This window comes from Aspergillus brasiliensis, assembly GCF_001889945.1.
Source record: "Aspergillus brasiliensis CBS 101740 unplaced genomic scaffold ASPBRscaffold_2, whole genome shotgun sequence".
Lineage (NCBI taxonomy): Eukaryota > Fungi > Ascomycota > Eurotiomycetes > Eurotiales > Aspergillaceae > Aspergillus > Aspergillus brasiliensis.
In genome coordinates, this window is record NW_027137443.1 from 589,702 (window position 1) to 616,643 (window position 26,942).

Sequence of the window (26,942 nt, forward strand, 5' to 3'; positions counted from 1 at the left end):
TGTTTGTTTATCTCTCCATCTACGGAGTCGTAACTATTTAGTTATCGTGCTCGGGAATCATGACAAATTCCTCTCTTAGCGTATCGGCTATCGATGACTATAATACCTTAAGCTATATCATATCTCCCAATTGGGTAAGATGATGCCTTCGGGGACGTCCGAAAGCAACGACTCGTCATATTCAGCCCATTTTCATGACTCATTCCCTGCAATTTAAGGTAACCCGTCAAGTGTCACTTGAGAGACGGTTGACACGGACATTTTCCATCTCTCGCGTGGTGCTTTCCTTCCTTCCAGCTTCCATTGCATTATCAGAATATCTCCGTCTGGCATCTCCTTCCCCTGCCACCACCACTCACATTCCTCCTAAGCACTAGTTGCTTCTCCTTATTTACGGGTCTATATCCACACCCCAGTCGATCAAACAGCCAGCCACCTACCGGGCAACACATGCCAGCTGCTCCCTCTCCACCACTCACAAGGATGTCAACTACAGTCCGGAATTGCGACCAGGGCGATGCGGATCCCATCCACGAAACATCACCACATTCAGAATGGACCCAGACCCAGCTGCTTCCATTGCTCCGATCCCATCTCCCTCACTCCCTGCCCCTACTCCGCCGTATCCAGCATGAGATCGCCCATCCGTCCCCCACTGCAGTTATCCTTACCACATTCCCGGGTCCAGCTCCTCCCGCCTCGTCCTCAGCCTCGCTGCCAGTGTCACCCTCAGCCTCAGGGGCAGTTCCAATTCCAGAACTAGTCTCTGATCCTGGTCCTGGCCCAATCCCAGTCCCAGGTCCCCGGGTCCCCGATCCTACTAGGACTCTGGCACCTGACACTGTGGTCCCTGCAGCTGCTTCGGATCCTGAATCCTTCCCCTGGCTAGTTGCCCACGTTGACCTCAGCGCTGGTCGCGAGACTCAAGTCATACTGTACTCGAGTCTCGAGCGCACCACTGCTAATCCCTTCCAAGAGCACGTCTTCACTGGCACCTCCCAAGAAGACTCTTCTGGTAGTGATAGTGATAGTAGCACAGTACCCATCACCACCATCCCATCCCAGCACCACCCCCTCCTACGCACCCAACTCCTCTCCCTCCTTCACTACATCAAACAGCACCTCCTCCCACCCTACCTCACCACCTTATCCCAATCCCAATCCCCATCCCAAACCCAAGACCACCAACTCCCTCCCCCTCCCTCGACCGCCTTCTTATTTGGAAACCTCCACACGGGGGTCTTCTCCACCCTGCTCAACCCAAACACCAACACTTCCTACTCTCTCGCGCAGCCAAACTCACCAGCGGATTTCATCCCGGGACTCAAAGTCCACCGCTTCAGCCAACCCGCCTATGTCAAGTACCTCCTCCCTAGGGAAGTGATCAGCCATCCTCAAGACCAGAAGGAGGGAGAAAAGAACTTACCCCCCGGCTTCCACTTCAGCGATGGCTGCATCCCAAGAAAGAATCTGGGACTCGTGCGGTCGAGGACGGTCATTCCCAGATCAGAGGAGACGCTGTCCAAACTGAGAAGCTGCGCAGTGTATCGCGATGATGGGAGCGAGGAGCCAGTTGCATGGGCGTTCCTCGGTACGGATGGGAGTTTGGCCACGTTGCATGTAGAAGAGGAAGTTCGGGGGTTGGGGTTGGCTGGGTATGTTGGGCGGGAGGTGATGAGGAGGGGGATTGAGGAGGATGAAGGATTGGATAATGGATGGATGCATTCGAATGCGGCGATGGATAATATGCAGAGTAGAAGGGTTATGGAGAAGTTGGGAGGGAGGATAGGGTGGACGGTTTGTTGGTGTGTTTTGGAGGTGTAGAGTAGAATACATGCATACTTTAGTAGATTATAGATTATATACATATTATATAATATAGTAAATATTGAAATTGGTCCGAGGAATACTTAAGTAGATGGATGTGCCTTATCATGCTCCCAGTCTCACTACATGAACAATAGTATATATAATCCACACAAGCCAACTCACATAACATTACACTGAAACCCAATCTGAAATCCAGGCGCGCCCGAAGAATCAAAACTTGCAACCATCATGTACCCCATTACCGAGGGGGATCTAAAAACTTGGACGTGCTGTACCGCAATAGACCGATTCGGGTTCGGGTTTGGGTTCGGGCTGCTCGGGGTCAACTGGTCGGAGGAAGAGAGAGCCTGCTCCTCACGTCTGAGCCTGGATAGATCCCCGCCATCTTTGTCCTTGACCATAGTGCTGCCCGGTTTTTCTGCAACGCTGTTCAGGTCTCAGCGCATAGCACATAGATTATCACGGCATCAACTTGATTCCGGTTTAGTTTGTTGATATTCGGATACCTCGCGACGCCTCGCTCGAGTTTGTCAACGACCATGTCGAATGCTAGATCACTGTTCTCCTTGGTAGGAGACGATACGATTGATGCGAATTCCTCGGGGTAAGACCTTTGATTGATCCCGTAGCCTATGGCTTGAGATCCTCCTGCATCTCGGTATGCTGTGGTCCTGAGGCCTTCCCTTTCTTTCAGTCTGGCTCGCGCGGCTGGGGAGAGACGAGGGATTTGTTCTGACATGCTTGGGTTGGGAGTGGTCCACTCTTAGGAGCTCGGTTAGAAACCATGAAGAAAGAAGAAAAAGGGGTATCTGGGAAAGTCTAGTGTAATATATGCCGAGGTAGTCCAGCGGAAAGATATGAATGCAGCAGACTGTCGTGGCAGTCAAAGATTGGATGCTTTGCTGTGAGTACTTAGTTGGTGTCAAATCTCGTAGGCCAGCATTTGTGCTTCGATAACGAGATTCAATTGGCTCCTACATCCGCATCAACCAGTGATGTCCTGCGACTGTCTGTTGGTCTGTACCCTCGCCATGGTGCGCAAGCCAACATGTCCGATTGGAAATCTCCTCGCTGCTCCGCGCCGCAAACTCCGCTCCTGGACTTACCTGCTCATCATGGTCCAAGCAAAAGGCTTATTTGTCCCCGAGGAACAAGCACCTTTCCAGTCAAAGACAATTGCTAGACACTACTATTGCTATGAATGTCGTTGATGACAGGCTCAGCATAGCCCTGGAGCTCGGAGCAAGCCATGTGATTGATTCTGCTACAGAGAATGGAATAACCCACGGTCAGAGGATTGATGCGGTTGTAGACTGCACAGGTGTGATTTCTGTAATGGTTTAATGGCTAATGTAGTTATTGCTGGTAGAATGGTAGTCACAGTTGGTAATCTACCTATCGGCTGGTCTTAAGGTGTCAATTGATGTGTTTGATATATTGATTAACTGCAAGACATATCTTGGTGTCATCAAGGAAATAAATATTCTGACTGTAATTGGTTCAATACAATTATGGAAGTTGTTCTAATGCACCGTGTAGTCTATACTGTTGATAATCATTGTTTTCTGAAAGGGACGGTTACCATTGGATAAGTTACGGAAGACATAAGGGTGTCAATATCAACCCAGCTGTCAGTGACAATGCAAGGCATGTTCGATAGCCTGTGATTATATGGGAATGATGGCCTGTCGATTCATTATAATGAAACATTCAATCAGAGTCCGCTCCTTAGAATGGTCATAGAAGAAAGCAATCGATTAACTACTTGCCATGAAGATCGCAGTAACTATCGATTCCATATGAGCTTCTGAGTCACTGTCAATGATGAATAAGGATACTGTCGGCCAAACGATTCACTGTTTGTATCTCCCCCAAACCATGGAATGTGCAGACGCACCCACATCAGTCTATTATAATTCAGAAGACTTAGACTACCAGTGACTTACTTCTCAACGTACCTCATCTTATTAACTTACTTAGTCAGGGGACTACACTGGGAAAGGGACTGTTATTATAGTATGACTGGGACACCGTCCGGAGTGGCGATGGGGATGATTCCGCCTGAGTATCTTAGGGATGGTGATGTGATTGAGGGGTGGGGGCTACGAGGAACGTTATGGTTACTGAGGAAGATTTGGTATGTTGAATACTGGTTGATGCAGCGCTTTCAAATTTGTCTTCAATATCGCTATCCGTGGTTCTGGTGTAGAGATAGTATCATGCTCGTAAGTTGCCATTCTCCCGTCTTGGCTGATAGTATGGCTTTCTAGTTATAGATCAGCCTGAGATACATACATAGTCCTACATCAATGTTAGAACTACTCCTCGAGCGTATATCATATCTAATTACTATTTGACCAACAATTATTATTCCATTATATACATCATTACACTGCACACCACAGCACCATCATAAAAGATTACTACTAAGTAACATTATATCCTATTCTTCGTATCATCTCCCCACACCCCCCGCCCTCCACTCATCCCATATTCAATCCCAGAATACCTCGGCGGTCCTCCATCCCCAGTCCCAGCACCGTCACAATCATAAACCGCAAACGGACTATCGGCCTCCACCGTCTTAATCGTCGCCCGCAACACCGCCCCATCAGCCGTAACAATCATATCCGACGCTCCATCCCTCCCATCGTAGTCCCACCGAGGTCGTCTCTCAACGGGGATATTGATCAATTCCCGAGAGGATTGAGCGGGGAGCTCAGCACGAGGACGGTAGAATCCCGTGTCGCTGAGTTCAGCGGCTCGGTTCTTCTTGTAGGGGTAAGTTGGGGTTGAGTCTGGGAAGGTGAAATGGGGGAGAGATGGTGTGTGCTTGTGGGTTTGAGTGTGAGTGTACTTGGACAGGGGGGAGGTGCTTCTTGCTCTGGTTCTGGTTCTTGCTGTTGGTGGTGGGCGGGGATAGTTTCCTATAAGATACATTAGTATGCGATATGTGTTGATTTGATACTATCAAGGTGAGGTGCATACCGTTTGATGACTCTGGTTTTCCGTTATGTCCACTGCGCCATCGTAACAAGGTAAAGGTTTGATGTCTTCGTTTTCGGGCACGCTGGACGGAGAATACTAGTAGTGCGATGAGAAGGAGGAGGCCTACTGAGCCGGCCACTGTTCCCCCTAATAGGGCGGCGGTGGGGTGCCATGTGTTTGAGTCTTGGGATGTTGCGAGGCTAGCTTGGGTGGTGGGTCGAGGAGGGAGTGTTGATGTTGTTGAAGAGAGTGTCCTGGTAGGGTTTCGGGTTGAGGATGAGGATGAGGATGTGATTGTGGCCATCGTTGTGGAAGAAGATCTCGAGGCTGTCGATGTACTCTTTATAGTTGATGGAGCCTCGGTGCTGGTGTCTGACGAAGGTATAGGAGTAACAGATGATGCAGAAGAGGTAGATAATATGGATGTGACAGGCTCTTGAATCAATGTCGTCGAGGGCACGGGCTCCTCCGTCGTAGTAGGGACAGTATCCACGAGAGAAGAACTGCTACTACCACCACTGCTTCCACTGCTTCCACTGCTGCCGCTCTCATCCGGACAAACTCCTATCGTGCACGGATCGACCGAACAACAGCCCTTGAACCCACCAGCAGCGCAGACATACCACTGCGCATTGGCCGGGCAAGACCCATTCTGGCGAACAGCGAACCGGGCCATGCTTGCGAGCACTGCAGATATCGCTTGCCAGGCAACAAACCAAAACCAATAGTCGGGCACGAGTAATTTTTAAACGAGTGTCAGAGATCTAAACGAACGGAGTAATGATCTGATGGTCACCGATCAGTGCCGATGGTGATGAAATATCGAACCTTTCCTTGAAGATTGGAAGGCCAAACTTTAGTCGGTGCCAGCCACAGTGGGCGACGCCGTCTAGAATGTTGGATCCGTTCTTTGTTCTGCTCATCCCGCAGTGGGTAAAGTTTCCAACTCAAAATGAGAAGCTCGCGAGGAGATGGGATGGATTTCCGCCCCGGCCAGACAAGGGACCCGGATGTTTTCCATGGCGCGAATCCGATGCATCCATCGTCGCGGTCTTTATAGCTCTGAGACTGATCGAGAAGGTCGTCTGCTTGCCACAAAACCCAGTATCCATAGTACGAGAATCTATTGTTGGATAATCCTGAGCAAGTCTATGGGCAATGTCCCTCGTTAAGGGGGACTTCGAGAAAAAAAAAGCCCCTGTGGGTCGTGAAGTTTCTTTGTCTCCGGCCCGGCATCAAAGAGGATGCGAGCGCTGACGCCAGCCATCCTTTGACATGTAAGTTACCACTTGTAGCAAGGCATTAACACGAGATCGCACTCAGGTGGCTCAACACAAAAACTCCATTGTATGGGATGTAGTAAACGGCTATAAAAGACAATACACGTGAGTACACCAAACTCATCGCCTGGAAAGAAACCTTGGATATACACATATGAACACACAAATAAACACGGTCGAATTTTCGTCACGCTCTTTTCCTCCACCTCGTCCCCGGGGCTTACACATCGCGTCGTCTAGTAGACACGCTTGAAGGGAGGCACCGACTTGCACTCGTTCTCATCGAGAGTGTTGTGCTCAACGGCGCGGTAGCCAAGCTTGACCTCACCGTGGGGCTTCTTCTGCCAGGTGAGGGTGTGCTTCATCCAGTTCTCGTCGTCACGGTCGGGGTAGTCCTCACGGGCGTGGGCACCACGGGACTCCTTACGGTTGGCGGCGGCAATGGCGGTTTGGGAACTAAAACTCGAGTTAGCCAACATCCCACATTAAATACTTCTCCGGGAATACATACGCGCAGGTCAACAGGTTACGAAGCTCCAGGGTCTCAACAAGATCCGAGTTCCAGATCATGCTGCGGTCCTTGGTACCGACCTGGTCGAAGGACTGGTCAATGGCGGTAACCTTCTCAACACCCTCATCCAAACTCTCCTGGGTACGGAAGACGGAAACATCAGACTGCATGGCCTTCTGCATGGCGCTGCGGATATCGTTGGTGGACTTGGGACCCTCGGCGGTACGGACGAAGTCCAGGTCGGCAATGGACTGAGCACCAGCGTCGGAGCTCAGCTCCTTGTGGGGCTTGCCAGGGGTGGCGATGTCACGGACACGGTGGGAGACGGCACGGCCGAAGACAACCAGGTCCAGAAGAGAGTTGGCACCTAGACGGTTGGCACCGTGGACGGAGACACAAGCGGCCTCACCGCAAGCGTACAGACCAGGGACAACCTTGTCGTTGCCGTTCTCGTCCTGGGTCAGGACCTCACCGGTGTACTTGGTGGGGATACCACCCATGTTGTAGTGGACGGTGGGCAGGACGGGGATGGGCTGCTTGGTGACGTCGACACCGGCGAAGATAGAGGCGGTCTCGGAGATACCGGGCAGACGCTCGTGGAGGAGCTTAGCGGGCAGGTGGCTCAGCTGGAGGTAGATGTGGTCCTTCTCGGGACCAACACCACGGCCCTCACGGATTTCCAGGGTCATGGAACGAGAGACGACGTCACGGGAGGCCAGATCCTTGGCGGTAGGGGCGTAACGCTCCATGAAACGCTCACCCTCGGAGTTGAGCAGGTAACCACCCTCACCACGGGAACCCTCGGTGATCAGGCATCCAGCACCGTAGATACCAGTGGGGTGGAACTGGACGAACTCCAGATCCTGGTTGGGGAGACCGGCACGGGCAACCATGGCCATACCGTCACCAGTGCAAGTGTGAGCAGAAGTGCAACTGAAGTAGGCACGTCCGTAACCACCGGTGGCCAGAACGGTGTGGTGGGCCTTGAAACGGTGGAGGGTTCCGTCCTCCTGGTTGTAGGCGATGATACCGCGGCACTCGCCGTCCTCCATCAGAAGGTCGAGGGCGAAGTATTCGATGAAGTAGTTGGTGTTGTGGCGGAGAGACTGTCCGTAGAGGGTGTGGAGAAGGGCGTGGCCGGTACGGTCAGCAGCAGCGCAGCAACGGTAGGCCTGACCACCCTTGCCAAACTCCTTCGATTGACCACCGAACGCACGCTGGTAGATACGGCCGTCCTCGGTACGGGAGAAGGGGCAACCGTAGCCCTCCAGCTCACGAACACTAGCGGGAGCTTCTCTGGTCATGTAGTGGATGGCATCCTGGTCACCCAGCCAGTCAGAACCCTTCACGGTGTCGTACATGTGCCATCTCCAGTCATCCTCGTGCATGCTGCAAGCCGGACCATTAGCGCCATATCCGATAGACTCCTAGATACAGAACAACTCACTTTCCAAGAGCGGCGTTAATACCACCCTGGGCAGCGACAGTGTGAGATCTCGTGGGGAAGAGCTTAGAAACACAGGCAGTGTTGAAGCCAGCTTCCGCCAGACCGAAAGCGGCACGCAGACCGGCACCACCAGCACCGACAACGACGGCATCGTACTCGTGGTCCTGCAATTGCATTAGACCATCGTTCCAAATCACATATCCCACTGGTAGCTTACAATGATGGGGTACTTCTGAGCAATGAAGCCTTCGGCCTCCTTGGCGCGCAGAGGGCCGTTGCCAAATATCCGGGCTAGCGGAGGGACGAGTTAGCAGACGCAGGCAGGGGCGGGTATGTGAGTCCAATGCGTACCAGCCGGGCGCGAAGAAGAGAAGAGACGTCTCTGGCCCAAAGCGCGGGAAATCTGCGCCAACAAGACGAGTCAGTAAAACCATTGGAGATAAGAGAGGGACCTGGCGAGCCAGGTTTCGGCATCACGACGAAAAGAGGTCGGATACGAACCTTCGATGCGGGAGCTAGGCTCCGCAAGCCCAAGGAGCTCATGATGACGGATCAAGAGAAAAGAAACACTTTTCCAATGAGTCCGAAGGAGGGGAGATGTGGTGGAGGAAGGGGAACCAGCAGCACAAAAAGACGGGGGAGGGGAGAGGAGAGACGAGGTCAAGGCCGGTTGATGCTTTGCGAGCTGCACTTTTGGATCGTCGGTTCTGGCGAAGAGAGCGAAGACTGGCTGACATAATCAGCGATTCACTTGCCGACGGGGAGGACCGGGGCCGAGAAAGCCAATCAGATGCCGCGCAGTGGTAATCACCTCGGGCAGCCGGCAGCCTGTCATTGGCCGAGGCTGCAAAGGCACGTGGCCGGTCTTCTTTTAACCCGGCAGCGCGCGAAGAATTCCGGAGCAACACGGCCGGCCTGGGGAGGACGACTATTAGTTATCGCTGGGGTTGATCGGCTTTCCAGCTCAGGGTTTGTCTTTTAGTCTGGTCCCGGGATAATATGCCTCTATGGTGACAGTTTGCTACCATTGAACGCCGACCAACCTATGTGTTGACCTTATCCCGAAGTTGCCGGGCGCGCATGCAACAGTACGCTACTACTACTATGACCCTTACTTGTCTGATGTAGGTTGCCATGCACTTTATACTTACTAGTGCTCGGGACGGGGTACTGGTAGCTTAAATGTCGTGTGACCAGCAGAACATTACTGTCATATATAACTGCACAATCATATTATAGATCCATCGTAGACAGACTGAATCACCAATGTCATGTATGATCATACACATCCGTCCAGCCATGCAATGTAACCAACCATACCCGCCTAATTATACTGCATGTACGTCGCCGTCGAGTTGAACTTCAGGTTACCCTTGATCACCTTGTCCACCGCGGCCAGGAAGTCCTTCTCCGTGGCCACCTTCCGACGCGCCCGAATGGCAAACATGCCCGCCTCTGTCGCAACACTGCGGAGCTCAGCTCCCGTAGCGTTCGGGCACAGACGCGAGATCAGCTCCCACCGAATATCCCGCTCAACAGACATGCTCTTGGCGTGGATCCGGAGAATATTGGCACGGCCCTCGACATCCGGAAGCGAGAACTCGATCTTACGGTCGATACGACCAGGACGCATCAGGGCAGGGTCCAGGGTCGACGGTCGGTTGGTGGCGAACATGACCTTGATGTTACCACGAGCGTCGAAACCATCCAGCTGTGTAATCAACTCCAACATGGTACGCTGAACTTCGTTATCACCACCCGCTCCGTCGTCGAAACGAGCACCGCCGACCGCATCAATTTCGTCGAAGAAGATAATGCACGCCTTCTTTGTCCGGGCCATCTCGAAAAGCTCACGGACCATCCGAGCACCCTCACCAACATACTTCTGCACCAACTCACTACCAATGACACGGATGAACGTAGCGTCGGTCCGGTTGGCCACGGCTCGAGCGCAGAGCGTCTTACCGGTTCCGGGAGGTCCGTAGAGCAGGGCACCCTTCGGCGGGTCGATACCAAGGTTAACAAAGCGCTCTGGTGATAGCAATGGCATCTCGACGACTTCTCGTAGCTTCTCAATTTGTTCCTTGCATCCTCCGACATCGCCATACGTCACATCGGGCTTGTCCTCGACAGTCATCATCGTCACGCTGGGGTCGATCTTGGGAGGGAGAGGTAGCATAATCTGGTACTTGTTGCGATCGACACTGCCATCTGTTAGAAGGGAAAACACATAGCAAAACTGCAGGGTCGTACCCGACTCTCATGCCCTCCTCAATATCCGTAGGACTCACGCGTTCCCCGAGGTTGACGACAAACTTGGCGATCTGCTTAACGTTGATAACATATTTGCTCTTGTCCGAGTCCTTCTCATCCGAAATGATCTTTGTACAACGAGCCACCTGCAGCGGTTGCTCTTCTGCCATGCGCTGCCGATCCGCAGCAACATCCCAAAGGTGTGGAGGCGCAAGACCGGTATCGGATTCCTAAGCAGCTAGTCAGACGTGTCCCGTATGACGTATATAACAGACCTAGATACCTTGACGCCAATCTTCTCGTTTACACTCGCTTGTCTGTCCTTGATCTGCTTTTCGAGCTTCTTTAATGCCGTGGCGTAGGGAGCGGCACCGTAGGTCTTCAATACTTGGATATCCCTGCGACCAGTTAGCCATCCAGATGCGGGAACCAACCACTCACGGTGCTGGTTAAACACCGGGTATCACCTACTCATCTGTAAGAGGAGTGATCTTCTTCTCTGGCTCTTCGTCATCGGCGAAGTTCTTCTTGTACTTCTCCCAGTTCTCTCCCGTGGCGCTAGGCATGGTGATGGGAGGATATGTGGCAAGTCGGCAGGATGATGGAGAAACAAATCAGTTCAGAGATGTATTCGTGGAGGGTAAATAAGGGGTGTTAATGTGAAAGGTTCAGAAACAATGAAGGGCGTGGTGGTGAGATGGAGCTTGATAGATGGAAGAGTGATGTGGTGAGCTCAGCTTGTTGCGGTTCGAGCTGTTGACGCTAGTGGCCGCCAAGCCCAGCAGCAACACCGCCCAAAACGCAACACCGAAGAAATTCCCAGAGCCGCCTCCAGGTTCTGGATCCCCTCGCCTCACCCACCCTTCTTTAACTTCCCCGGTTTCATCAATCTACGGTGTTTATATCGTAGCTACTTTCATCATGGCGTCGACAGCCTCCCAGCCGGCCCCCGGCAACAATGCTTTCAAGGTGCGTCCTTTTTGCGGAGAGAAATACGTGTGGGCCGTTTTCTGATAGACTGCAGGACAAGGAGAAGCCTATGGCTGTCCGTACGTCCAACATCCTGGCTGCTAGAGGTATGTATCTATTCTGGGAGTGATCAGGGGTTCGAGTACTAATTGCAATTAGCCGTCGCCGATGCCATCAGAACAGTATGCTTGCTTCGATATCGAAATGACAAATGAGGGGCTAACCGCAACGCAGTCTTTGGGACCCAGGGGTATGGACAAGATGGTAGGAAACATGTCTACTAGTATGGAGGTTCCGTGACTGACATAGTATTAGATCCAAACGCCCAAGGGAAACACAATCATCGTACGATCACCTCTCCGTATACCGACTTGCACACCCCGCTAACCCCCGCAGACCAACGATGGAAACACCATGTTGAGGGATATGAGCGTCATGCACCCCGCCGCTAGGATGCTGGTCGATCTCAGTGCGGCTCAGGATGTCGAGGCTGGTGACGGTACCACCTCAGTTGTCGTTATTGCTGGAAGCCTGCTCGGTGCCGCAGAGCGCCTGCTTGGAAAGGGTATCCATCCCACCGTCATCTCGGAGTCCTTCCAAAGAGCCGCTGCCGCCGCTGTCGAAATCCTCCACAACATGTCTCGCCCTATCAACCTGACGGACCGCTCCACCCTCCTTCAGGCGGCTTCCACCTCCCTCTCCTCCAAGATTGTTTCGCAGCACTCCGGCCTCCTCGGTCCTATGGCCGTGGATTCCGTGTTGAAGGTTGTCGACCCCAAGACCGCCGAGAACGTGGACCTCCGGAATATCCGTATAGTGAAGAAGGTTGGCGGAACGATTGAGGACAGTGAGATGGTTGATGGCTTGGTTCTGAACCAGCAGGTCATCAAGAGCAGCGGTGGTCCTACCAGAATTGAAAAGGCCCGGATAGGTCTGATTCAGTTCCAGCTCAGCCCGCCTAAGCCTGATGTAGGTTTGACGACCCCTTGAACAGGGAAAGGTATACTGACACTGGCTTGTAGATGGAGAACCAGATTGTCGTGAACGACTACCGCCAGATGGACAAGATTCTCAAGGAAGAGCGCCAATACCTCCTTAACATGGTCAAGAAGATCCAGAAGACCAAGTGCAATGTCCTCCTGATCCAGAAGTCGATCCTCCGTGATGCCGTCAACGACCTTTCCCTCCACTTCCTTTCTCGTCTCAAGATTCTCGCTGTCAAGGACATCGAGCGTGATGAGGTCGAGTTCCTTTGCAAGAGTCTGGGCTGCAAGCCCGTCGCCAACATCGACTCATTCACCGAGGACAAGCTGGGTACTGCCGACCTGGTTGAGGAAGTGCAGCAGTCTGGTGCTCGTTACGTGAAGGTCACCGGTATCAAGACCCCCGCTGCCGCCGCCAATCAGACCGTTTCGATCGTCGCTCGTGGCGCCAACAACCTCATCCTGGACGAGGCGGAGCGTTCCCTTCACGATGCTCTTTGTGTCATCCGTTGTCTGGTGAAGAAGCGCGCCCTCATCGCTGGTGGTGGTGCTCCTGAAATTGAGATCGCCCATGCCCTTGCCATGCGTGCTCGTCAGCTCACTGGCACGGAGGCTATCTGCTGGAAGGCATTCGCCGATGCCATGGAAGTCATTCCCACCACACTGGCAGAGAATGCCGGTCTGAACTCGATCAAGGTGGTCACTGAACTGCGCCACCGCCATGCCCAGGGCCAGCACAACGCAGGAGTCAGCATCCGCAGTGGTGGCGTGAAGGACGACATCACTGAGGAGAACATCCTTCAGCCGCTCCTGGTGAGTACCAGCGCGATTGAGCTGGCTGCTGAGACAGTGAAGATGATTATGAGAATTGATGACATTGCTTTGTCGCGGTGAGTGATGGTGCGGAGTGAAACGGAAAAGTAAACCAGGTGGTGTACTATGACGAGTAATTATCAATCATACCATGTTCAAAAGATAGATCAGTGTTGTGTCCAATTGCACATAATCATCGTCATGCAATTCCTAGTATGTATTCATCGTAGAAGTTCTGTACGGTATTCAACATTTAATGATGCATCTCATTCATAGCCCTGACTCTTCACCCTGGCTGCAGTGCATACCACGCTTGAGGGAAAGATTTGGTGTCACTTCGACCCATCATCCGATTCACGTTGATATTTACCAGGTTGCTTCATCACATCGCCGGAATTAACCCAATTTTTATTTAATTGCATTATTAACCAGCAGATCATGTGGGTGGAAAACTGGCTATAAAGGCAGGCTCCATCTCCCCTCCCTCTCCTTCATCTTTCTTCTCTCCAGTCCAGCCAGTCATTAGCACTCATCATGGAGAGCATGCATATATAATGGTTTCTTTTTTCGAATTCCTTCAATATTCACCGAATGTACCTTTATCCTACCGCTTCAATTACCATTCGCGTCATGGGAGATACACATACATGTTGTATGTAGTATCTTCGGGTCCTAGAACATGGACATTTATTCTATAACCTCCTCACTCGATTACAGCATTTGGCCAACCCTCTCTTGGAGGTGTCCTGTTGTGCACCGAATTACCAAAGGCCACAGAAGCACGCTGGTCAGTATGGCTCCTTATATCCAGGCATGTCTAACAACTTCAAGACCATTAGTCAAGTGATGGACCTTAACGGAAAGGTCGAAGGCTCATCTTTGTCTTCCAGAAATGGTGCTTATAACAGATCGACCAAGATGTCATACCTCTTCCCGCATTCAAATACGATCTGAATAGCATCCTATATCTTCGTTAAGATGGGATGGCTGAGGGTACAAGACACAGCGTTCGCCTCTAATGTGCCATCTCACCACTGGGCAAGGACATAACGATCCGTCCGCTGGCTCTTGAGAAGAATACCTGGGACGGTTCTTCCCAGTTCATCCTACTGGCTATTACTCCTATGGCAGCCATGTATGATGAAAGAGTCGCAGTTATGCTGTCCTGTTTAACCCAAAAGAGAAACCCCCATGGCTGGGTTCTTCGAAGAATACTCCTCATCCATCCGGACCTATATAGGATCTGGGAAGTCATAAACGATGCGTTGTATGGCTTCTCCAAAGCCCTTATTGTTGGTGCTCCGACTATTCACCGATCTGCTTCTAATACGAAGGCATCTGGTGTCGACGACATGATGCCTGCTGCGCACGTCAGATGCTTGGATTTAGTGCGAGGCTCTTAAGACACCCCAAAAGGATTATGATATTCCCTTACTGCTCTCCGCGCCTTGGATACGTTCCTTCAGGTGAGATCAAGGCATTGGGATGTTCTGGCAAACCTTCATCGCCGAACTGAGCAGTATCGAAATCCAACTACCGGTGCTACGCACTACACAGCACTGAGAAACGGCCGTATGCAGCAAAGAATTCGTCACTGCCCATACAACATCAACGACGTGAGCAACCAGCCCTACGCGTTCACAGCAGCACACTCATCATCAAGTGCTGTGTGTTCTCCGTGGTAGCCAACCCTGCTGCAGCCTACGATACTGGGCAAAAGTTCCAACCAGCGAAGTGCATGCAAATTTCCTGTCTCCGGCCGAGTACGGGTCCGCTACGTCTTCACATGGTATGGCGTGGAATTATACATCTGCTCAGCTGAGTGAACAGTGCTTTACTTCTCCCATTATGCTCGGTACATCAGCAACTGAATGAGATCTTCCGCCTGAATTATGAAAAGGACGATCACTGATGCAGTCAGAGAAACACCATGGGCGGGACGACGCAAGCCCTGCCATTCCAGTCTAAATAGGCGATGCGAGAACCCCTAAAGTCTCCGTGTCGGGCGCTGTTTCTGCCCTGCAAGGTGCTTTACGCTACACAGGAGCACCGCGAACAAATATGGACACTCGTCCTGCGGTGGTCAGTCTAAATCTTCTTAGTATATCATACTGCTTCTGACTGCGGATTTTCTGTTACACTGCTCTCTCCGCCAGCCACGCCTGCATCCGGGACACAGAACTGGGTGGACCATATATACATACATCATGCAGTCAGTGTTCTGAGTTCAGATGAGCTGCCTCTACTGCAGCGGAAGCTCATGACAGGGCCTGACTCACCGGTCCTTGATCGAAGAACCCAACTGCAGCGTGCACGACGAGCGAGGAGGCAGGGGCACGGGATATTGCTTTCCGATGCCTGGAGCGACTTCAAAGTCTTCAACGCATCAAAGAGATATATACCCGAAGGAAAAGTCCGCTTAAGCAACGCAAGTGAGATCGGTAAAGTGCAAGAAGCGCAAGTACGCAAAAGAGGGATTAGGCGTGACCAGTGTAACTTGCTGCAATACCTATCCTGGTGGTCAGCACTCTTCTGAGATTGTTGCGACCGACAAAATCCGAAATCTTAGGAGCCTGGCCCTCTTGTCCACACAGTGCATACAGAGAGCACCTGTTTCTTATCGGAGAGGACAATAGTATCTTGGCGCTCACAGTACAATGTCATTTTGCTCCTTTTCAATGCGGTGGGAACAGAAATGACCCTGGGATCGACAATGTGCGGGATTGAGTATACTCAAGCATCAGAGCATACGTTGCTGATCGAGCACGACAAAGCGTCGGAGCAGCGCCTGACTCGAGTGGATCCACGATCTGTTCGATGTCCTTGGTCAGTGTGCTCTCTATTCAATAGAGATGACAGCCCGTCACAGAAGCTTGCTACACCTATAACACACATAGTGTTTTGCCCTACGCTACAGGACTACGTTATAATCTGGCTCGCATGTTGCCCCTGTCTATTGGGTCTAATACACGCTGGTTAGGGAACTGGTCCATCTTGATTATGGTGCCTCCGAAGAATACCTTCAGGTCCGTTGGACGAAAACGATCTTGATAACGTGAACAGCGAACATCTGTCTTTCTTCAGGGCTGTTCACATTGCTCTAGATGGGCGTCCGCGTCGCCATTGTCCACTGTTTCCTCTTCTTCAGGAACAGGTACAACCCAACAGAGCACTAGGCAGGTGAAAGCCGAGTTCAGACACACTCTCGAACTACGAGGCAATTAAGCTCATATGGTACTATGGGCAATGGCCTGGTTTCGGTTGAAGATAACACTTGAACAAGGCAGTCGGCCAAATACGCACATTCCAGGATGGAATCCTGTCGGGAAAACATGCCTTCCCAACATCACATTGGTCCAGCCTGCGAATAATGCCACGAGACGATGTCCATCCAGGTGGTATCTATGTGCTGACAGTCGCTCTTAACTACTACCGCCGTCTGAGACTGTTTGCTTTTCCACCACATATCGACGGGATTCCTTACATACTTGCTTCGATGACGGACTGTGCCGCATTCTACAGCGCGTGTTGCACGAGGCGAATGGTGAAGATCAACCGGGAAGATTTTGCACAAACAAAGATGAAGACAACGGCAGTTTGCTCTACATTCACCGGAGCTGGTATTCTCCCAGAAATAGAGAATACACCCATCCATCAGTCCTTGGAGTATGATACCTATAGTCAGTATTGCAAATCTCCACTTCCTTCCCACAACTCTACATCCAAAATGCATGCAGTGTCATCATTTCAGATGGTGCTTGATCGGTCCCTGTTTCTCTTCTCTACGGCGATAGACTTGGACGCCGAAAGCATTTTCGTGCTCGCATCAATTAGTTATGGCTTTAGCAAGGTTCACACACCGTTGGAGCTATGATAGATGACAGCAATCTGAGCACTCAGAAACTAACACTGTGAATAGTTGACTGACAATACCATCGCTGCCGCCTGCCGCCATTCACTTGCTGAGTGAATGTCTCATGACAAAGAGAGGCAACACTAGATTCCAGCCATATATCCAGGCGGGAAAGCATTTTCATCGTTGTTCTCTCCTCACACTCTACCGCAATTATTCCCACTCTCACTGAGCTGCGTTTCGAAAATTCATTTGCTTCTGAAGAGCAACAACCTCGTGATGAAGAAGAATATAGGGCGCCTACGAGCTGCCTGTGCTCATTGCTCTTCTCAGTGGCCTCCTGACTTCGTGAAAAGTATGACCAAATCATGGCAACCCGTTTGAATGGTATGTGTGCTGACCGTCAGAGGCAATTTCGGTCAACCGAAAGAACGAGGAAGATGGCTATCTCGCAGATGCAATCTCCAATGCAGCCATCCCAGCACACAGAAACAGTACGTGTCTATTCTTGCTTTTTCCCATCAAAAGTCGATGACTTTCATCTTTGTGCCGCCATTCATTGAACTGACTGTGCTCTCGCCCTTAGGAAGATTCTCCCATTCCCTGGCTGTTGGTGCTGGGCGACGCCAACGAGTATTACTCGTATACATATATTCGATGCAGACAGTATTGCTGCACGCGAGAGAACCTTACAGCAACGTCCGGGACAACCTGAGAGAGATGATTTCCAGGGGATTTTGCTCCCCCGGCCCTGCGCTTCATCTTCCCCTATCATGGTCGCTCCCCTGGTGGTCTTATCTCAGCGATTTCAGGCGTGGGCATTATCGAAAGCAGAACAATACCGCAAAGACCAGCTCCTCCAAACTGGTGCCGCGGTACATTTTATATACAACAACTCACCGGTTCTTTCTAATGTGGAACCTCATCGAAGGTTCCTCAAAAGTGCTGGTATCCCATCAGCCTGTGGATATCTCGCCATGGCTCTTCTACAAGAGGAGAAGAGTTCCCGAAGGTATCCCGTTCGGACTATATACGAGTGACCAACTCTCCTAGTCGGATCATCGATCCGCAACATATAAAGAGAAGATAGCGCAACGCTTCCTCAATCGGAATGCTAGCTTACGCGTTGTACCTTTCTTCGCGCAGAGCCTGCGCTCCCAGCGTTCGATAAAAGGGGTGCCATACGCCTTGGAAGCTCCCTGTGATCAATGCTCGCTAGCATCGACATCGGCAGGATCAACTTCACCTGCTGTCAAGTCAAGTCGCTGTTTTCAACCATTGTCGGTCGGCTTGAATCTTAATTGCCTCGTTCTCGTTTCTTGCATCGAAGTTCGTCTCCAGACCACTCGGTTTCATACCCTTCATGTCCGACATCAGAGCGCAATCTCAGACCTCAGACCTCATACCCTCTTGGACCAATTACTTTCCACAGAACCCCAAAGAAAGATCGAAGAAAAACAAAAGAAAAAAAAAAAAAAAGATAAACAGAAAAAAGAAAAAAAAAAGAAAAGAAAAGAAGAATTTAAATAAATAAATGAAAAAAAGAAAAGAAAAGACCAGAAAACAACAAGAACCCTCTATATCTATCTTCAGCCCAATCGCAGCAACGCGTCTACTCTAGCCACCAGCCAGCCGAGACAAACTGAGCAGTCACTGAAAATCAACTCCCTCGGATCCCATATACAAAACATCATCGAAGACATTCCCGACTTCGGCCTTTCGACTTGGACATCTATCATATCATATGATACAAACGACAAACAGACGGACGGGCCTGCCTTCAGGCTGAGTGGGAGCAAGCAGCAGTAGGAGCCATCGTTTCCGATTCCGGTCTTCCAACGCCTCGGTCATCCTTGACCAGACTGTGTTGGACGGACGGACGGCCTGAGTTCTTCGTCTTGTGTCCCACTCAGCCAAAACCACTCTCGATTTAAGGCTGAGCGAGGTGCAGCAGCAGTAGGATCCATTGTTCCGCTTCCGGCCTTCGAACGTCTCTGTCAAAACATTTGACACGACTACGTTTGACGGACGGACGGCTTGAGTTCCTCAGTCTTTCGGCATCTTTCTCAATCGCGCCAGAGCGGCGAGGCCAGTCCAGCTTCCAGGCTTCCAGACTAGGTGAGAAGCAAGCAATAGTAGGAGCCATTGTTTCCGATCTCGGCCTTCCAACGCCTCTTGTCAAATCATTGACCAGACTGTGTTGGACGGACGGACGGCTTGAGTTCCTCAGTCTTGTCCTCTCACTCGGTCACGCCAAGCTGGCGAAGCCTCAGGCTGAGCGAGACGCAGCAGTAGGAGCCATTGTACCGATTCCGGCCTTCCAACGCCTCTGTCAAATTATTGAAAGATTGCGTTGGACGGACGGACGGCTTGAGTTCCTCAGTCTAGCCATCTCACTCAGTCACGCCAAACTGGCAAGCCACGGGGGAAGCGAGCAGCGAGCAGCAAGCAGCAGTAGGAGCCATTGTACCGATTCCGGCCTTCCAACGCCTCTGTCAAATTATTGAAAGATTGCGTTGGACGGACGGACGGCTTGAGTTCCTCAGTCTAGCCATTTCACTCAGCCCGCGCCAATGAGATACAGACCGACCGAGTAAGAAAGAAGCATTAGCTGGAGGATACCATAGAGTTCCCGAATCTGGCAATGTGGCTGTCAAAATCATTCATGGCACCTGTGATAGACGGACGGACGGGCGTGGTATTCTCAGTTCTAGTGTCTTACGAGGTCAGTCCTTCTCAGCGCGGTGGTCTCTGGTCCGGAGTCGTGATATCCAACAACAAGGCAGAAAAGGTGATGCAGAAGTGGATCGGTCCATGGTCGTCTCACAGACCACTTGTTCTTCAACACTCATAAAATGAGTCTTCATCAAGTCCGCACATTCTACTCTGCAAGTCTGGTCCAGTCCGTTATAACCTCCTTACGAGGAATCGGAGCAACAACATACCTTATCCTCGAAGCGACCGAAGCGACAAAGAGCATATCGAAGATGCGATGCCGCAGAAACACGCAGTGGCTACCTACCATGCTTGAAGGCATACCCGCCAGTCCACCTTCCGTTCTTCTTTGCAAGCCGATATTACTCTTATATATCATGCGGTCTGAATCAACTCTTCGGCGCTGCTGTTACTCCTTTCCTGGGTGCAGTCACCAAACTATACTCGCAACACAATCTGCCAGACATTCTGGCTGGCTGGCTGGCTGCTCTACTTGGTGCGGTTAACCACATCCTCCAAACTTGCTTTGCTCTCCCTAAAGCTGCAGCTACTAGAGCTGGATTCGACCAGAGATATCCCATGGCTCATGAATCTCGGCCTGCGGCAGATACAAACCCACGAGGATGAAACAGGCCCAAAACGAGAAAAGGTCTGGTCGACTAGCAGGGTTTACCGTCAAAGAGAGGACCTCAGACGCGATACATCTCTGAGAGGAAGGATCTGGGACTTGGATGTTTTCAGATGCAAGCTAAGCTAGGCTACAACCGAGATAAGGGATCATCCGCAACGCCAGATTCTATCTACCGATAATGTCCTGGACTCAAAGCCATCGTCGCTGATACTCAGTGGAATGATCTACTTACTACCTTGGAATAAAATTGGCGAAGAGCAGACGGATTGACTTGCTCCAGACATTAATGACTGAACCTGGAAATTCGGAGAAAAAGAAGAAGAATCAGAGTCAGAAGTCCGATTCATCGTCCCGTCTATCCTCTTTTGACATTGTTTTCTCGATCAACCCACCGACGTATGCTTCGCTTTCTTGAACCTAGCTCATATGAGTGTATGCCATCATCATCCCGATTATCCACTGCATGCATCCGAGACTACATTGGACATATACAACATGTCCTCCCCTACATCATGATGATGCGGATTCAGCTGAACATGGACAATGCTCGTAAATGGGAATACTACCATTGTCTGTCTCACTTCTGATTTCTCTTATGAAACCTCTGGGTTGGGGTTGCGAAACCATCCGTGATACCTTTTCATAGTCAAGCAGCCAAAACGCCAGCTGTGCCGTGCCGAGCACAAAGAAAAGGGACATAAATCCACCAAATGTCAACAGCATAACAGCCACTCTATCGAAGATGGTGATCACCCAAAAGCCGAAGACGCCAATACGTCCAGTCAAAGAAAAAAAAAAAAAAAAACCCTTAGACGGGTCCATCTGCCAAGCATCCATCGCCCAGGGAAATGCAATAGACATGTTAACTCCACAAACCCCAAAGAAGGGTATATATACACGACACCTCACCGCAATGTGGAATGTCCCATCATGCTCTTCCTCGGCTTGCCTGTGATTATCCATGGCTTCAAAGACCAAAGCAAAATCTGGCTTGGCTCACGGTGGATGACTTTCCAGGGCCACAGCACCGTTCCCATACTATGATCACGGGGCATCACAACCTGAGAGCCAGGAAGAGGAAGAGGAGGGGAGGGGGGATTATATCAAAGCTAGAAAGGAGCTTAATCCGGGTTTTAAGGGTAATATTTTGAAAGGAAGGAAATATTTGGATCATAGCACTTTGTTGGATTGTTGTATTGTTGTGTCCATGACAGATGAAGAGGTATTCTCTGTTCATATTACATATCCTTCGCAGCGGAAATACCATGGAGGGGTTGGGGGGGTTCTTGTGTTCAGGGGATGAAAGAAGACAGGAAGTACAAAATAGAAGGGATTGGACTTTGGGATTAATGTTTTGAGAATATTCTTGTCGATGGATGGGAGAAACTAGACACTGGATACGATTTGGTGAGATACACTGTTACTGTTGGTGGTTTGCTCGATCGATGTATTAATTCTAAGTGGGAAGGAATATTACTACTCCCTGCTGTCAGGTTGACATGTCCTTACTGTTTGCTGGGCTACTTCGTAGATAGGTATTGTTCAGTGGTGTCAAATTACTCGTGTATTGACTAGCTGTCAGGGGGTAAAGGGGTATAACTGCAACTAATTACTCACTCCAAACGCCAATCCATATTCCAACAGACAACTACTTTTCCTCGCGGCATCGCACCCATGGGCTCCACAAATGATCCAAGAACATATCAGAGACCAAACGACCGGAAAGCCTTGCTATGCATGCAATCCGTCATTCCAAGGAGAGGAGACATAGGAAAAGCAGTCAACGAATGTACCGCACCAAAAGTCATAGCTTCATATCCCGTAAATCACCATTATCGTTAGCACTCATATAAACCAAAACTAGATGCAATGTATATGGTCAGTCACGCAATAATGCCCGACCCCGAAGTTCCCGATCCCCAGCGGATGCGCTTGAGACCACCTCGCACTGCTTCTTGGCCGCAACCCGCTGCTGCTCTGCCGGGAACGCCGGTATCGCCAGCCACGGTCATTCCCGTGCTGGCCTCCAGGCGGCCGACTTCGCGGCCCAGTACGTAGCCGGCGGAGAAGCTGATGGCCGAAAACAGGACGACAACCCCCGCGCTGATCACCCAGGTCATGACAGTGGGACTGGCGGTCGAAGCATCCGCGATGCTGGCTCGACGACCCTTCTTTGCGGACGAGTGGCTACGTTCTTTGGATAGGCTGGACCGCCGCTTGGCTCGAGGGCCCGACTGGGCATCAAGCGGCGAGTATGCGGCCACCGGCTGCGGGGTGGGTCCCTGCCGCGGGGTGCGAGTGGGGACAGTCGCATCCGCCGTCCCTACGGCTTCCTCGCCGACTTCTCCTCCCATCGCTACTGACTCCGGTACTAAGCGGAAGGAAGATGGGTGGCCCCGCGAAGGACTGGCCTGTGAGGGGGCAGGGTCGGATTTGGGCAGACCCCGCGCGGCAGCGGCACAGGAGAGTAATGTGGACAGACTGGCCCGCAGCGCGGCATCGTGATCCGCATGGTGGGACGGTGAGATCATATTGAAAGGACTATGTTGCTGGGAGGATCTCCGTGCGGAGCGTATACTTGCTTGAGAGTTTCTGCGGATCGCGGTGCGACGGCTGGAGTTGGACACCTCACTGGGCTGTGAGCGGTGTCTCCAAGTGTTCTGAGATGCAGGCGGGTGCGAGAAGACGTTGGGCTGAGGGACAAAGGGAGCCGAACCCATGCGCATCCCCAACGCCGTCGAGTTGTCATCATCATCCTCCTCATCGCTTGCTTCATCGGAGGCGGTTGAAGAGGGGCCCGGGCCCGGAACGAACGGGGTGGGTAAAGCTTGACGAACCATGTCCTCGTTGGAACTGCTGAGGACGCGGTCGGACTCGCTCTCACTCTCCTCGTATTCGTCCTGGCTGCTGCTTTGTTCGCGGGACGAGTAATCGACTTGAGCGGTGGTGACAGCCGCCAGCCGCTGCAGACGGCGCCGTCGGCTGCGATGGTATGCACCGGCTTCATTCTGCTGGACGCGGAGCCCTGTGGTGATAATATCGTCGTTGGTGCCGGCCGAGGAGAGGGAAGAGGAGGAGGGCTGGGAGGAGACCTCGATCCAGGAATCTATATAGTAACGTAGTGAGTACATGGTGGTGATACAAGCAATGGTGGCTTTTGAAAGAGAGCTGGCAATGCATGCAGATCGGGATGGGAAGATGCAGGGGAAAGGTGCAGAACATGCCAGGCGTAGGGCAAATATCTGGGGAGAGAAAACCAGGATGACGCACCTTCGGATCTCGTGGGCGCAACAGCAGCAGGCGACCGGGACTGTTGGAAGGCGTGAGGCTCGCGCGACGGCGGCTGATGGGCGTCTCGCGTCAGTCGCCCGACCGATCGAGGGTCATCGTGCACCTGACCCAGCAGGTCATAGTGGTTGGGTTGCATGATGAGGAAGAGGAATAACGGAGGGGGAGAGACTGACGAGATGATGAGAGGAGAGGAGTGAAGTAGTCGAGTAGTAGTAAAGAATAAATAAGAAGGCAGATGCAGAAGAAGAAGAAGAAGAAGCAGCGGTGATGAGATGAGCAACCAGACAAGGCAACACACGGTCAGTCAATCCTCAGACCACGGGGAATGCAAGCGGACCGTTCAGCTGGCACGCTGAGCGGTCAATACGGGCGGGGTTGGGGATGGGGATGCTTTGAATGGATGAATGGGAGGATCCGTTAGATCGACGGAGGGGAGGGTTGATTATCTTATCAGTACAGAGGAGTACTTGCTTGATTAATTTAAGTGGTTCTGCAGGAGAAGCATCGATGCGATGAAGTCACTAGCAGAGTGGGACAGTAGTAGTAATAGTAGTTCTCTGCCAGTCTCCGGCATCCAACCTGAAGCTCAAAGAGAAGTTACTGGCTTCCTGCTGCTGCTGCTTCTCTCTTCCTCTCAGGTTGAACGGGATAATCCAGGACAACAATCGACGCGAGAATAAGAAGCCAGCGAGATGGGGGAGAAATAAGAAGAGGGACGCGAGCACGAGGGCTGGTCCATCATCCGACCCTCGAACAGCCACTGCACAGCTGACTTGTCCGGCACCCGCTGATAGGCCCACCATCACGCACTCGCAGCAGATCTGGTCGATCCGTGCCACCCTTCCACCACCAAACAAAGAGTGAAAAAAGATGAAGAATGAACACTGAAGAAAGAAAAGAAACGGAAGGAAAAGATCTCATGTTGGTCATAGCCATTCATTAAATTGGTTTGCTACCTAATTAAACAGGCACATAGCTAGCTTGCTAGCAAGACATAAGAGAGAACAACTTTTGGGGTACCAGAAACAAGTGAATAATGACACAACCCCGGAAACCTTAACCCATTTTTTGCCCCAAAAAAAAGAAAACATTCTAGAAAAACATTGGCTTACGTCGGTTAGTACTCTTACACACTGACACGCACTTAGAAAGTAACCTTGGTGCCCTTGTACTCGGGGATACCACCGCGAGCCTTGTTAGGAGCACCACCACCGCGGGCACCGAAGCCACCGCGGCCGCCACGGCCACCGCCACGACCGCCGAAGCCACCACGGCCACCACCGCGGGGACCACCGCGACCACCACCACCGCCGCCGCCGTTGTTGGCACGGGGAGTGCTGAAGTCCAGACGCACCGGGCGTCCGTCCAGGTCAGCACCCTGGAGCTCGTTGAAGGCAGCGCGGGCCTCCTCGACGGAGGAGTACTGGACGTAGCCGAAGCCCTTAGGGCGGCCAGACTCGGGGTCGGTGGGCAGGCGGATGCCGAGGATGCTACCCTTGTCACCGAACAGCTGGCCGACGGAGTCCTCGTTGGCGCTGAAGGGAAGGTTGCCGACGAAGAGGGTGTCACTCTCGGGGCTGGCCTGGTCACCGAAGGAACGGGCACGAGCGTTGGCGCGGTCCTTGAAACCACCCTGCTGCTGGTTGTTGGCGGGACGGCCAGTGGCATAGTCCAGGTTGATCACACGTCCGTCGATCTCGGCACCCTTCTTGGCCTCGAAGGCCTTGGCGGCATCAACAGCGTTGGTGTACTCAACGTAACCGAAACTGAAACAAAAGATTAGCAATTGCTTGTGGAAGATGGAAGAAAAACAACTACTCACCCACGAGAGCGGCCAGTGTCACGCTCAGTCATGATACGAACACCAGAGAGCTCACCGAAGCCCTCGAACTCGGACTGGAGCCAGGCCTCATCGACGTTCCAGGACAGGTTACCAACGAACAGGTTGGCGGAAGCACCAGGGGCAGGGTCCTCAGTCTTGGACTTCTTGGGGGTAGAGGAAGTCTCCTCCTCGGCCTTACGCTTCTTGGAGGGCTTCTCGCTAGCCTCAGACTCGGACTCAGAGTCGGAGGAGTCGGAGTCGGAGTCAGAAGAGTCGGAAGATTCCTGAGACAGTTAGCATCAGTGTCAATAGGATAGGATCGGTCAGCATACCTTCTCAGCCTTCTTCTCCTTGGTCTCCTCCTCGCTCTCAGAGTCAGAGTCGGAGTCAGAGTCAGAGTCGCTCTCGCTGGACTCCTTCTTGGCGGCCTTCTTGGGGGCCTCCTCCTCAGAAGAGTCGGAGTCAGAGTCAGAGTCAGAAGACTCGGACTCGGACTCGACCTTCTTGGTCTCCTTCTTAGCAGGCTTCTCATCCTCGGACTCGGAGTCAGAGTCGGAAGACTCAGACTCAGAGTCGCTGGACTCAGCCTTCTTGGCGGCCTTCTTGGGCTCCTCCTTGGTCTTCTTGGCAGGCTTCTCCTCCTCGCTCTCGCTGCTAGAGGCGTCGTTCATCTCCTCATCACTGTCAGAGTCGGACTCAGACTCGGATTCGGAAGACTCAGACTCGGACTCGACCTTCTTGCCCTTCTTCTCGGCCTTCTTGACGGGCTTCTCGTCCTCGCTCTCGCTGCTGGAGCTGGAGTCGGAGGCCATGTCCTCGTCGCTGTCGGACTCGGACTCGGAAGACTCGCTGGGAGTAGGCTCCTTCTTCTTCTTCTTGTCCTTCTTCTCCTTGGAGGCAACCTCACGAGCAATCTGCTTGCTCTTGGCCTTGGGGGACTGGGAGGACTTGGTCACACCAGCATCCTTGACCTTGCTCAGGGCCTTGTCAACCGGCTTCTCAGAGCCCTTCTTGGTAACGGACTTGGTCTTGGACATTTTGAACTGGAGAGAATGGTGTTAGTCGAGCAAATAGCAAACAGAGTGATAGCAAGGCAGCAAGGGAAGAAGACCAACCAAGTAAACTGTAAACTAAGCAAGTATACAATGAAAAAGCTAGGAATGTGCGGCAGATCTTATAATCCCACAATCACCCGATTTGTAATGAAAATTTTCAAATACCCACAGGTAACCCACAGCGACAATGTCTAAGCCCACACGAGACGACAGGGAAGCTACCGTCTATGATATGAAACCCACGAGAGTATCCCACAGATCCCACAGAATAGATATAGTATGCTACAGCCCACAGCCCTCAATGTAAAAAGCCCACAGAGTGTCTGTTGAAGCGTACCGTAAGATATGCAGTAAAAAGAGATAAACACTTAGTTGAAGAGACAACCAAGTGACAAAGGGTGATGAAAAAGGATGGAAAAAGGTGAAGGGGGAGAGTAGGACAGGAATGAAGGAAGAAGAAAATTTCCAGCTGGGGAGCAGCTTTTGATAAGGCGACTAAAC

General features: G+C 51.8%; 9 protein-coding genes across 9 annotated transcripts; 3 read left to right on the forward strand and 6 right to left on the reverse strand.

Moving 5' to 3' along the window:
- The first annotated feature begins 185 nt into the window (after positions 1-185).
- On the forward strand, positions 186-1,838 carry ASPBRDRAFT_37899 (uncharacterized protein). The gene has a single exon (XM_067623825.1). It carries the CDS (start codon positions 451-453, stop codon positions 1,822-1,824), a length of 1,374 nt encoding a protein of 457 aa, XP_067482853.1. The 5' UTR covers positions 186-450; the 3' UTR covers positions 1,825-1,838.
- Positions 1,839-1,899: 61 nt separating this feature from the next.
- On the reverse strand, positions 1,900-2,581 carry ASPBRDRAFT_37900 (uncharacterized protein). The gene has a single exon (XM_067623826.1). The coding sequence runs from the start codon at positions 2,567-2,569 to the stop codon at positions 2,261-2,263; it is 309 nt and encodes a 102-aa protein (XP_067482854.1). The 5' UTR covers positions 2,570-2,581; the 3' UTR covers positions 1,900-2,260.
- A 1,685-nt stretch (positions 2,582-4,266) lies between these two features.
- On the reverse strand, positions 4,267-5,494 carry ASPBRDRAFT_71745 (uncharacterized protein; the record flags this gene model as incomplete). The annotated part of the gene is made up of 2 exons (XM_067629140.1): positions 4,267-4,757; positions 4,819-5,494. The coding sequence occupies 2 exons, from the start codon at positions 5,492-5,494 to the stop codon at positions 4,267-4,269; spliced, it is 1,167 nt and encodes a 388-aa protein (XP_067482855.1).
- Positions 5,495-6,131: 637 nt separating this feature from the next.
- On the reverse strand, positions 6,132-8,911 carry ASPBRDRAFT_71746 (succinate dehydrogenase [ubiquinone] flavoprotein subunit). The gene is made up of 6 exons (XM_067629141.1): positions 8,558-8,911; positions 8,408-8,459; positions 8,274-8,347; positions 8,057-8,220; positions 6,610-7,998; positions 6,132-6,554 (listed from the first exon to the last, which is right to left on the reverse strand). The coding sequence occupies exons 1-6, from the start codon at positions 8,597-8,599 to the stop codon at positions 6,335-6,337; spliced, it is 1,941 nt and encodes a 646-aa protein (XP_067482856.1). The 5' UTR covers positions 8,600-8,911; the 3' UTR covers positions 6,132-6,334.
- Positions 8,912-9,188: 277 nt separating this feature from the next.
- On the reverse strand, positions 9,189-11,013 carry rpt1 (proteasome regulatory particle base subunit RPT1). The gene is made up of 4 exons (XM_067619647.1): positions 10,781-11,013; positions 10,593-10,707; positions 10,310-10,539; positions 9,189-10,260 (listed from the first exon to the last, which is right to left on the reverse strand). Exons 1-4 carry the CDS (start codon positions 10,873-10,875, stop codon positions 9,381-9,383), a joined length of 1,320 nt encoding a protein of 439 aa, XP_067482857.1. The 5' UTR covers positions 10,876-11,013; the 3' UTR covers positions 9,189-9,380.
- A 217-nt stretch (positions 11,014-11,230) lies between these two features.
- On the forward strand, positions 11,231-13,155 carry ASPBRDRAFT_116830 (chaperonin-containing T-complex subunit CCT4; the record flags this gene model as incomplete). The annotated part of the gene is made up of 6 exons (XM_067617020.1): positions 11,231-11,278; positions 11,334-11,385; positions 11,457-11,542; positions 11,594-11,623; positions 11,675-12,247; positions 12,301-13,155. 6 exons carry the CDS (start codon positions 11,231-11,233, stop codon positions 13,153-13,155), a joined length of 1,644 nt encoding a protein of 547 aa, XP_067482858.1.
- A 4,140-nt stretch (positions 13,156-17,295) lies between these two features.
- Positions 17,296-17,967, forward strand: ASPBRDRAFT_61960 (uncharacterized protein; the record flags this gene model as incomplete). The annotated part of the gene is made up of 3 exons (XM_067628347.1): positions 17,296-17,314; positions 17,335-17,421; positions 17,591-17,967. The coding sequence occupies 3 exons, from the start codon at positions 17,296-17,298 to the stop codon at positions 17,965-17,967; spliced, it is 483 nt and encodes a 160-aa protein (XP_067482859.1).
- Positions 17,968-22,156: 4,189 nt separating this feature from the next.
- ASPBRDRAFT_51340 (uncharacterized protein) lies at positions 22,157-23,700 on the reverse strand (the record flags this gene model as incomplete). Its single annotated transcript, XM_067626707.1, has 2 exons — positions 22,157-23,379; positions 23,544-23,700. 2 exons carry the CDS (start codon positions 23,698-23,700, stop codon positions 22,157-22,159), a joined length of 1,380 nt encoding a protein of 459 aa, XP_067482860.1.
- Positions 23,701-24,708: 1,008 nt separating this feature from the next.
- Positions 24,709-26,907, reverse strand: ASPBRDRAFT_168703 (putative nucleolin protein Nsr1; the record flags this gene model as incomplete). Its single annotated transcript, XM_067619648.1, has 4 exons — positions 26,502-26,907; positions 25,719-26,429; positions 25,387-25,670; positions 24,709-25,330 (listed from the first exon to the last, which is right to left on the reverse strand). The coding sequence occupies exons 2-4, from the start codon at positions 26,421-26,423 to the stop codon at positions 24,709-24,711; spliced, it is 1,611 nt and encodes a 536-aa protein (XP_067482861.1). The 5' UTR covers positions 26,424-26,429; positions 26,502-26,907.
- Positions 26,908-26,942: the final 35 nt, after the last annotated feature.